The sequence below is a fragment of the Tarenaya hassleriana genome, unplaced genomic scaffold, assembly GCF_000463585.1.
Source record: "Tarenaya hassleriana unplaced genomic scaffold, ASM46358v1 Cleome474, whole genome shotgun sequence".
Lineage (NCBI taxonomy): Eukaryota > Viridiplantae > Streptophyta > Magnoliopsida > Brassicales > Cleomaceae > Tarenaya > Tarenaya hassleriana.
The window spans coordinates 32,354-43,808 of record NW_010967435.1 but is presented as its reverse complement, the minus strand read 5'-3'; the positions used below and the strand labels follow the sequence as shown (position 1 = coordinate 43,808).

Below are 11,455 nucleotides of genomic sequence, written 5' to 3'. Positions count from 1 at the left end.
GTTTTTAGTATGATATTTAGAATTGTATAATTTTTTTTCAAAATCTAAAGATTTTTATAAAAATTTTGAAATAGAATGTTTTTCACATGGTTACAATTTTTTTTTTAATTTATCCTTAAAATTGATTGACATTTAAACCCAAATGTATGGTTTTGTACATTCATTATAATCAACAGATATATAAAGAACTTTGACCCCAGAAGTTACCATCTTAGTTTTCATTCATATATTAAAAGTAAAGCACACTCACAAATATTACTATAAATATGATATAATATGAATTTTTTTTTATAAATCTACCAAAATTTGTTTAAATATATCAAATAAATATTTCAATTTCTAAATGGACAAATAAATATCCTGATTTGATCCAATAAACACCATATAATGGTGTTTAAATATCGCCATAACATCTTGATACAAATTGATTAAATTTAGAAACTTATCACCAGCAGTAATCATATGTTTACATCCAAAAACACATATCATGAAAATTCCTCGTTTTTGTAGCTTATTGTCCTTTTGTCTTTGGTAATTGGTGGTGGGTCCTACGAAGTTTTCTCTCCTTTTTTTTTAATATTTTTAATTAAAAAAAAGAAAAGGGAAAAGCTATAATCTCCATTTTGAAATTAATTGGTTAAATTAAATATTGAAATATATTACAACAAAAATATCAAATGAAATGAACTGCCGGGGAATTCATCCGCCGCCGCTACAGATACTGGTCAGTGAAACCGAAAATCTACAGATACCCGAAGCCTCCGGCGTCTCTTCTCCGGTGTCCACCGCCGGAGGAAGAACCCTGCCATCGGCGAATAGCTCCCGTCCACCCCTCGCCGCCGCCGATGGTTCCCGGCAGCGCGACTCTGCACCGCCGTAGAATACACCATCTCCGTACCTCCTCTCCACCTCGAGGAACTCTCCGAGCGACGAGGGACGACGGCCTCCGTCGTCGTCGTCGTTGTCTCTGCATAGGCGCCACCACTTGCGGCCGCGGTGGCGTTCGGAGGCGGCAGAGGAGGGGCGTTTGTTGGGGCGGCGGGTGGCGGCGCGTGAGACGGAAACGGCGGGAGAGACGTGGCGCTGGAAGGCGATGGCGGTGAAACTCACGCCCATGAGTGTTCCAAGTGTAATGCTTCTGTCATGGAAGAAGGATCCTGTGGACTATCCTCGTTACCAGTAAGCACACAAAGAGAAATTGATTTAACATAATCGAAAAAAAGACCGATCTGATTCAATCTCTGAAACCAACCAACCATGTTTGCAGATTCAGGGAAAAGACAGAAGAATCTAGAAAACAGGAGAAGAAATTGAGCAGAGAAACGGAAAAGGGGACTGACCTCTGTATCGAGATCGGAGGAAGACAGGGAAGAGATGGTGGGGGAAGATGGAGGGGGAATCAGCTCATCGCGTGGATCTTGCATTTTCCTAACGCTCTGCTGAGAGAGAGAGAGAGAGAGAGAGAGAGAGAGAGCTTTGGGCTTCGATTTGATGAGAGAATGGTGGGAGAAGAAAGGGACGTATGATTTACTTTTGAAATAATTGTTGTTCAGTGCTTTACCACCACCACCATCATCATCATCAATCTATTGGTCTGTGTATCTTTTGAATTAAAATAATGGAAGGGGCAATTTGCAAATTGTGCAAAATAGTATGTGTTTTGTAAAGTGTGCCAAAATATTTATATAATTTGCAATATATAAATATATATATATACATATATTGTTTTATTCTGAAAATGCCACGTAACAATGTACGATCATATAACAAAGAATCATCGTCGTTTTTCTTTTCTTTCCGGGTAAAAATTTCAAAAACTGCTTTCGTTATCAAATTCTTTATGCAAGGGGATTTTCATGAGCTTTTGGTGATCATTATTTCATTTTTTATAGCTCTAAGAACATTATTCCGATCATTATGTAGATACGGTTCAGAAAAATATCGAAATTTTCGATTCGGTACAATTCAGTTCGAAACGGTCATCCTATTCATAAGATGCAGTCTAAAGTAGGGGTGGACATCCGGATCGGATTAATCGGATTCGGGTAAATCCGAACTGATTAATCGGGTTTCGGATCGGTTCAGATTTTGCTTAATAACCGACCGGTTAGTATATCCCCATAACCGAACGGATCAGTTCGGTTCGGGTAAATAATCGATTGGATTCAGTTATCCAATTAAACCAAAATTAAAACTTAAAACTTATGATAATTAATTAGGGTTAATCATTTTGCATCTGTTCTCTTCTCTCTTTCGACTCATACCTTTGCAGTCTCCCTTTGTCGAGTTTCTTCTTGGTATGCTTCGCCCAGCTCCGTCCACCTCTTGCTCTGCTAAACCAACCCTCTACTTCTTTGTTTCCCCTGTCTGTTCAAACCCGAGAGCCGAGATTCTCCATCGACGTCGAGCTCTGAGTTTTGGTTTCTCCTCTCCGACGAGGCATGAGCTTCTCTTCTCCGTCGAGCTCTGGGATTCTCCTCTCTGTCGAGCTCAGGGCTTCTCTCCGTCGAGATTTCCTGACCGAAGCCGAGTTTCCTTCTCATGTCCGTCATCTTTCTACCATTGCCAATCTCCTTCTTTCCTAAGCTAAGCTTTTTGTTGTCGAGTGTCGTCGATCTCTGCCTCTGGTTCTCGGTCTCTGAATCTATCGCCGATTTGCTCCTCTCGCCGTTGCCAATCTCCTTCTCGGACTCTCCATAAACAATCGCGGTCTCTGCCTCTGGTTAAGAAATTTTTTAGGCTCCTGATTTTGATTTTTTTTTTGTATTCACTAAAAAACTTCTGATTCTGATTTTTTTATTTTTTTATGTTATATTTGTTGATTTTTAACTCTATATTTTTGTTTCACAGATAGAAAATCAAAATTCAGAATTGGTTAAGGTCGGAGAATCGGTTGGTGACAAAAGAAAAGAATCTCCGAAAGCAAAGAGGATATTTCCAACTAGATCGAATGTATGGAGTCATTTTACCAAGCTTCTGTTGGGGACGTCGGTTGTTGACGACGGCAAAACTCCGGCAATTCGAACGATTCAGATAAGTACCTACAATAAAAGATTATTGTTGAGGCTTATCAAACACAGTTTCTTTAAGTTTGATTTTCATGCCACCTCTAAAGCTTTGAGGTTATTAGAGTATAGTGAACTCGTAGGATACAACGATCGCGTATTCTGGAGAAGCTTTCCAGAATACCAAGTGAACTCAGAGAGAGATATGAGCAGATATGTGTATCATCAATGCTTTTCTTTTTCTTGTGGTATGTGGGTGTCAAATGATCTAACCAAGATCTCTAATTATACTAATGGATGGAGCATCTCACATTAATGTGTAGAATCAATCAGATTCCAATTTGATATTATTTTGATTGATATTTACCATAATCAATGGATTTTCTGCAGATTTTATTACCATTTGAATTTGCAATCAATCAAGAATATTCTCTCATTAATCTGCAGCTTTTCCATCAAGGTTTCTAGAACCTTCCATGGACCAGATTTCTCACGGGCTAGATCCATTTTGATTCTATCAAATAAATTCAAATCAAACAACCCCCCCACAAGAATCAAAATAGGGCCTTGGGTTAGATGAAACATAAATGCATCTCATGCAACTAATGCACTGTATGCAGATGATATGTAATGCAAAGCTCGCCCGTTGAGATTGTACTATATTCGGAAAGGTAGTTTTACCTTTGAACCTTTCATAGTGAAATATTATCGGATGTACTTGCTAGACAGTGAACGCGGTAACTTGAACTGTTCAGTTTTTGTGTACATCAAGACAACAATACTCACGCAGCATTCTTTTTCTCTCTCATTAGTTCATTTGTTGCGCTCATTACGGCTCTGGGACAACACCTGGTAGTTTTCATCAAGTACTCCAGGGAACTAACCACTTTGTCATTCTTATAGAAGTGACTCACTTCATACTTAATATAGGAGATTTCTCTTTAATAATATAGGAGATAAAAGAATCTTTAAGAGAATAAACTCAACCTTACCAATTTATATCACTCTGATCATATGAATGTGAAGAGACATCTGTCTCGAGTGATCACATCGACCCCCCACAATTCAGTTTTCCCATTGAACCTAACACTGGTGGTTTGTCCAGATAGGTTGGATTATCATCATGGTGGTTTGTCATTCTATGGGATTTAATCTCATTCCCCTCGATAATATTTCTACCTGATCTCTGTTAAGGCCTTTAGTTAGAGAATCAAACAAGTTATCTTTTGATTTCACAAAATCAATAGATATTACTCCATCTGTCATTAATTTTCTGACAGAATTGTGTCGTCTGCGGATGTGTCGCGACTTTCCATTATAAGTATGGCTTTTTGCTCTTCCTATTGGAGACTGACTATCACAATGTATGCAAATTCCAGACATAGGTTTAGGCCATATAGGAATATTCTCAAGAAAATTTCGAAGCCACTCAGCTTCCTAACCAGCAAGGTCTAAAGCTATGAATTCAGATTCCATAGTTGATCTTGCAATACATGTTTGCTTGGAAGATTTCCACGAGATAACACCTCCACCGACAACGAATATATATCCACTCGTGGATTTATTCTCATTCGAGTCTGAGATCCAGTTCGCATCAGAATATCCTTCTAATATTGTTGGATATCTTGTGTAGTGCAGCACATAATTCTCAGTGTACCTTAGATATTTAAGGAGTCTAATTATGGCTTTCCAATGATCCAAACTTGGATTGCTCGTATATCTGCTAAGCTTGTTCACAGTATTAGCAATATCAGGTCTTGTATTATTCATAAGATGCATTAAGTTTCTTATGATTTTCGAATATTCTAATTGTTGAACTCTTTCACCGTGATGTTTTTTCAAATGAGAATGAACATCAATTAGAGTTTTGGCCTCAGAATTTCCATCTTTATCAAATCTCTCTAAGATTTGTTTCACATAGTGACTTTGAGATAACATATAACCGTTTTGTATCTTGAGGTTGAAACATGTATACTTCTTCTTCTAGTTCACAATTTAGAAATTCAGTATTTACATTCATCTGATGCAAATTTAGATTATGTAAAGTTGTCAAGGCTATAATAAGCCTTATGGATGTTTTCTGAGCGACTGGAGAGTAAACATCGAAGTAATCGACTCCTTCGGTCTGTCTATAGCCTTTGACTACAAGGCTTGCGTTGTATTTTTTCAATAGAACCATTCGTTTCATCTTCTTTTTAAAGACCCACACTACAAAAAAACATCGATTTTGAAACGAAATTTGCAACGAAATTCATTTCATTGCTAACTTTGCAACGCTTTCGCAATGTTTTGCAACAAAATTACTAAGCAACGACATCACAACGTTTCCACAACGATTTTGCAACGTTTAGAAACGTAAAAAATGCGTTGCAAACTAGCAATGCACGAAAATTTTGCAACACTTTTACAACGAAACATAAACAGTTCACAATGCACATGCAACGGAAACAATTTCGTTACTAAATACAACAAAAATTTCGTTAGAAAATATAAACGTTTTGAAACAAAATTTCCACAAAAAGTATTCCGTTGCTAACTAGGAACGAAATTTTCGTTGCTAATGGCGATAGTAACGAAATTTCAGCGGTATCAGAATTTTGCTTTATGTTAACAAAAAAATTGCGTTGCAAAATATTCTTGCAACGCAATTTCGTTGCTAATTTAAGATTTTACAACGCAGTTTCGTTGCTACATGAGGATAGTTATTAACCGGTTATTAATGTTGCAATGCAATTTCGTTGCAAAATCTCAATGTTAGCAAAGAAATTGCGTTGCAAAATAATTTTATAAAACTCTCGCTATCGTTCTTTCCTCTTCAAGTTTCAAAAAATTTATAAAATCTAACACACGACATGGCATCCAATATTTATTACTCTAGAAGATAGTTATACGAGAGAATCGATGCATCTACGGGAAATTTGAGCATCCAATATGAAGAAGAGTTGCAGAATTTCATGCAATTTGCGACAAGTCAGAATCAGTGCGTAAGAACTGGTAAAATCTATTGTTCGTGTGCACGATGTGAGAATTCTAAATTTCTTACTCCAGAGGTGGTACTAAAACATTTATTCAAAAGGGGTTTTGTTCCAAATTATTATATTTGAGTTTATCACAGTGAAACGCTCGATGTTGTTAATGTTCCTACCATTAACGACAAATTTGTTGGGAGCAGCGAACCAACTAACCGTTACGTTGATATGGTTCAAGATGCATTCTCTTCTCAGTTTTGTTATAACAAGGATCAAAAAGGCTTTTTGATTTGTTGGAGGCAGGGAATCAACCGATATATGATGGACGCATAGAATGATTATCCCAATTATTTCTTTCTGCACGAATGATGGGCATGAAGTCGAGTTACAATCTGACGGAAAATTGTATGGACGCAGTATGTCAGATGATGTCCGATTATCTTCCTGGAGGTAACCATGCTCCTGATTCTTTCTACATTATGTCTAAACTCATGGGATCATTAGGCATGAGGGCTATCAAAATTGATGTATGCCAGAACAACTGCATGATTTTTTGGTCTGGAGATGATAAAGAATTATCAAATTGTCGATTTTGTAGAACAGATCGATTCAAATCCAGGAAAAATGTACAACATAAAAGAGTACCATATAAACGGATGTTTTATTTGCCTATAGCAGACAGATTGAAGAGATTACACGATTCTCACAAGACAACACCTCAGATGCGTTGGCATGGAGAGCATGTTTTGGATTCAGGAAACATGCGTCATCCATCAGATGGTGAGTGATGGAAGCATTTTATCCACCTATATCCTGATTTTGCTTGTGAGGTTAGAAATGTTTATCTGTGTTTATGCACCAATGGATTTGTACCGTATGATCAATTTGGGAAACAATATTCGTTATGACCAATTGTGTTATCCCCGTATAATCTACCGCCAGAAATGTGTTTGAAAAGAGAGTTTTTATTCTTGACGATATTACTGTCGGGACCGAATCATCCATTGTCGATTTTGTAGAACAGATCGATTCAAATCCAGGAAAAATGTACAACATAAAAGAGTACCATATAAACGGATGTTTTATTTGCCTATAGCAGACAGATTGAAGAGATTACACGATTCTCACAAGACAACACCTCAGATGCGTTGGCATGGAGAGCATGTTTTGGATTCAGGAAACATGCGTCATCCATCAGATGGTGAGTGATGGAAGCATTTTATCCACCTATATCCTGATTTTGCTTGTGAGGTTAGAAATGTTTATCTGTGTTTATGCACCAATGGATTTGTACCGTATGATCAATTTGGGAAACAATATTCGTTATGACCAATTGTGTTATCCCCGTATAATCTACCGCCAGAAATGTGTTTGAAAAGAGAGTTTTTATTCTTGACGATATTACTGTCGGGACCGAATCATCCGAAAAAGAGTTTTGATATCTTTCTCCAACCTTTGATTGATGAATTATTGATGTTGTGGGAACAAGGTGTTGATGCATATGATGTTTCAACAAGATAAAACTTCGACTTGAGAGCGGTGTTGATGTCAACTATTAGTGATTTTTCGGCTTATTGAATGTTTGTATGGGTGGAGTACTCATGGATGTTTAGCATGTCCTTATTGCATGGATGAGATTGATTCATTCCAATTAAAACATGGGCGAAAACCATGTTGGTTAGATTGTCACCGCAAATTTTTACCATTGGATCATCCATGGAGGCATAACAGAAAAAATTTTAGACGGAATAAAGTTATGACTGATCCAATGCCTCTTCTCCTGACGGGAGATGAAATATTGTACGAGCTTATCGATGCATTTATGGCGTGTAAAAAACAATTGAATGTGGAGGAAACGAGCATACAAATCACATGAGTATGGTGAGTACCATAATTGGTATAAACGAAGTATCTTTTGGGATTTGCCGTACTGACGTACTAATAAGCTTCGTCATAATCTGGATGTAACATTGTGGTAACAAGTTTATATAATTTATTTAATAAATTTATAATATTAAATTTATTAAATATTAATTAATTAAATTGTTAATCATCAACATCAATATCAACATCGCCTTAGTCCCAAGTTTATTTAGGGTAGGCCGCATGGATTCTTCATTTCCACTCATTTCGGTTTTGCGTTAGTTCTTTCGAGATTTGTAACAATTCCAAATCGTTCCTAAACGTTCCCAAGTAAGTCTAGGTCTACCCCTTCTCTTTCTCTTTTCCCTCATTCCTATACCCTCCACTTTTCTAACCGGTGCATCCACCGGTTTACGTTGTACATGTCCAAACCATCTTAAACGTCTCTCTCTTAACTTCTCTTCTATACCTATTACACATATTTTCTCTCTAATAGTCTCGTTCCTAATTCTATCCATCCTTGTATGTCCGCACATCCATCTCAATATCCTCATCTCGGCCATACTCATTTTAGACATATATTATCCTTTCGACGCCCAACATTCGCTACCATACATCAATAAGGGTCTTATGGCGGTACCGTAGAATTTTCCTTTCAACCGTAAAGGAACCTTACGATCGCAAAGAACCCCTGTTGCTTGTCTCCATTTTATCCATCCCGCTTTTATCGTGTGACTAACATCTTCGTCGCAACCCCCATCCTTTTGAAGGATTGACCCAAGATACTTAAAATGCGGGTTTCGAAGAACTGATCCTCCTTCCAAACTAATTCCTACATCACTAGAACTCCTCCCACTAAAATCGCAATGCATATACTTGGTTTTTGTTGTACTAAGTCTAAGAACTTTAGCCTCTAATGTACTCCACCATAATTCTAATTGTCCATTTACTCTTTCTCTAGACTCATCTACTAGCACGATAACGTTTGCGAACATCATGCACCACGGTACTTCTTACTGTATATCTTTAATCAATTCGTCCATGACTAATGCGAAAAGGTAAGGGATTAGAGGGGACTCTTAGTGCAACCCTATCGAGATGGAGAAATCTCGCGTGTCACTCCCTCCTGTTCGGACACTAGTGGTCGCACCTTCATACATATCCTTCAACACTTGTATGTATCTCACTGATACCTCTCTACGCTCTAACACCTACCATAAAACCTCTCTTGGTACTCGATCATAAGCTTTTTTGAGATCGATAAATACCATGTGCAAATCTTTCTTCATATCTCGAAACTTCTCCATCAAGTTAATAATTCCGTTTCGAGTTTTATAGAGAGCAACTTCACTGGACCTTGAATGAATTGGTCCAAATGAGGAATTGAGGAGGTGAGGAAGCTAGCTATGCGATAGACGTAGGCAGATTGAGTTCTTAGGTTAGTTTTCTTAGGTTAGTTTTCTTTTCTTTCTGTTTATTTTTGCATCGGATATTGGTTTGTGTCTCTTATCACCAGGTTGAGTTCTAATGAGGAATTGAGGAGGCGAGGAAGCTATTTATGCGATAGACGTAGGCAGACTTAAGTGCGAGTGAACGAACATCGCGAGCTAAGTATTCTTTTTCCTTCTTGATTTTCTTCTCTTTTGACTCATTTTATTGGTTGCCTCTACTAGACGAGAATTGACACCGAGGACAGTGTCCAGTTCAAGTCTGGGGGAGGATTCGTCTAACGCCAAACTATATCCATATAGAGTAGTGTTGCATGCATTTTTCTATTTTATTTTCACTTTTTAGTTGCATGTGCATATAGGATGTTTTAGGATCATATAGTTTGTTGTTATTAGGGTTATGCATTTACATATAGTATTTAGGACATATAAGATCACGTGCATAAAACCGTTTTGAGTATTGATGTGATGATCTATGGCATGAGAGAGTAGAAACGTCTTGAAAACATTGTGATCCGTTGAACGTGGTTATGTTTTGTTGAATTGATTGCTTGATCTTTAGGATTTTCTAGAATTGCTTGTGGGATAGAAATCGTTGGTTGGAACCCATGGGACCGATGTTGTCTAGCCAAGTAGAAAAGTTTCTATAAGAACCTTTCTCATGTTTGCTGAAATCGATAAAGTATATTATCAAATGCATTCTTATTTCTTTATGTGCAGAAAAAGATAGTGAGCATCTCGACACTCCGCTGTCATTATCTCGTCAACGAAAATCGTTCGAGGACATGAGTGCATCAATTTGATGGTTCGGGTCTAAGTTGTGGGTCGGGTTATCCAATAAACAAAATCGAAAAAAAAAATGATTAGAAACCCTTCAACTTCAACGTCCTAGGAACCCGAGATGCTAGTAAAAAAAAAAATCTAGCTAGATGAAAGAAAAAAAAAGAGAAGAAGAAAAAGAATGAATACCAAAAGCGTAGACTAGATACGATTAGGTAGAATGTCGTGATAGGTTCGATAAACATGTTTGGTAGATGATTGAAGTTCTTGGATTGGTTCTTGGTAGCGGTATAGATCCCATAGCTAGGAAAGACTATCCTTTAGAGAGGGAGATCATACTAGATAGACTTGGTCATTGTTTACGGGGATCTAGGTCGGATAGAGGTTTCGCTCTCGATTATCATTTTGAGTTATGTCATTGTCTCGCCCTCCTTTCGGATCGCTTTTCACGGAATATTTGCTAGAGGACGAGCAAAGGTTTAAGTCTGGGGGAGTTTGATAACATGTATTTTGGTGATATTTTGGTATAAGATGTCTAGTGCATTTTACTCAGTTTTGCATATTTATAGGCATTCTAGAGTACATTTGGTCTCGATATTGCTTGGTTGCTTTCTTTAGTGTCAAAACAGGTATTCATGCATAAAAGAGAGCAAAAGGAGTGGAAAACATGGACTACAAACATCACAGACGAAACGGGAACATTTGGAGTTGTTCCGATGAAAAACACGAAGCCTAAAAAGTCAGATCTTACAAGTCCAATAACTTTCACTCTACAAGTCCAAATTGTGTGTTCTCTACCTTATTGGACAGTTCTCTTCAATATCTACGCATAGACACCAAGATTGCATAAATCCGACATTGGAGCAAAAAGTTATGAGCAAATCTGTCAAGCATGTTCGAGTTGAAGAATCGACACGGACCGTATTGAATTCGACACGGCCGTGTTGTGTCCGTGCTGAAAAAGTGAAGTTTTGCTCAGAGAATTGACACGGACCGTGTTGTCATTCGACAGGCCGTGTTGATTCAAACTCGTCCGTGTTCAGTCCATGTCTAAAGTGCATATTTTTAACAGAGAATTGACACAGACCGTGTTGCATTCGACACGGTCATGTTGCATTACGGGAAAACTTCCTATTTTGCATTCGGACTTCCGTTTTCAGCAAAGAAAGAAACCGAGCCGCCAAGCCAATAAAGAGAGGACGTCTTAGACTTCAGAAATCATCGAGAGATCACAGGAGAAGCCAGAGAACTCGAGAGAGAATCAAGACGAAGTTTCCCGAGAGGAGAGATTGAAGAATCGTCGTCGAGAGATCGCTGCGAGTCTTCTTTATTTGTTTCTATGTTTCTTCTTATTGATTTGAACTCGTTTGTTGTTATGGATTGCGAGTAG

At 37.8% G+C, this 11,455-nt stretch overlaps 2 protein-coding genes across 2 annotated transcripts; both read right to left on the bottom strand.

Annotated features, from left to right (window-relative positions):
- Nucleotides 1–598: 598 nt before the first annotated feature.
- On the bottom strand, nt 599–1,589 carry LOC104825595 (uncharacterized protein At3g17950). Its single transcript, XM_010557954.2, has 2 exons — nt 1,341–1,589; nt 599–1,164 (listed from the first exon to the last, which is right to left on the bottom strand). The coding sequence occupies exons 1-2, from the start codon at nt 1,422–1,424 to the stop codon at nt 700–702; spliced, it is 549 nt and encodes a 182-aa protein (XP_010556256.1). The 5' UTR covers nt 1,425–1,589; the 3' UTR covers nt 599–699.
- Nucleotides 1,590–2,247: 658 nt separating this feature from the next.
- LOC104825597 lies at nt 2,248–3,512 on the bottom strand. The gene is made up of 4 exons (XM_010557956.1): nt 3,477–3,512; nt 3,154–3,247; nt 2,970–3,041; nt 2,248–2,719 (listed from the first exon to the last, which is right to left on the bottom strand). The coding sequence occupies exons 1-4, from the start codon at nt 3,510–3,512 to the stop codon at nt 2,334–2,336; spliced, it is 588 nt and encodes a 195-aa protein (XP_010556258.1). The 3' UTR covers nt 2,248–2,333.
- Nucleotides 3,513–11,455: the final 7,943 nt, after the last annotated feature.

What these genes read in the sequence shown, in the direction of transcription:
- LOC104825595 (XM_010557954.2), bottom strand. Translation starts at nt 1,424, where the DNA reads ATGCAAGATCCACGCGATGAGCTGATTCCCCCTCCATCTTCCCCCACC. An exon ending in CCTCCGATCTCGATACAGAG is followed by an intron (nt 1,165 to 1,340) that starts GTCAGTCCCCTT and finishes TAACGAGGATAG; the next exon opens with TCCACAGGATCCTTCTTCCA.
- LOC104825597 (XM_010557956.1), bottom strand. Translation starts at nt 3,512, where the DNA reads ATGGATCTAGCCCGTGAGAAATCTGGTCCATGGAAG. An exon ending in AGAAATCTGGTCCATGGAAG is followed by an intron (nt 3,248 to 3,476) that starts GTTCTAGAAACC and finishes ACATACCACAAG; the next exon opens with AAAAAGAAAAGCATTGATGA. An exon ending in CTCCAGAATACGCGATCGTT is followed by an intron (nt 3,042 to 3,153) that starts GTATCCTACGAG and finishes CTTTTATTGTAG; the next exon opens with GTACTTATCTGAATCGTTCG.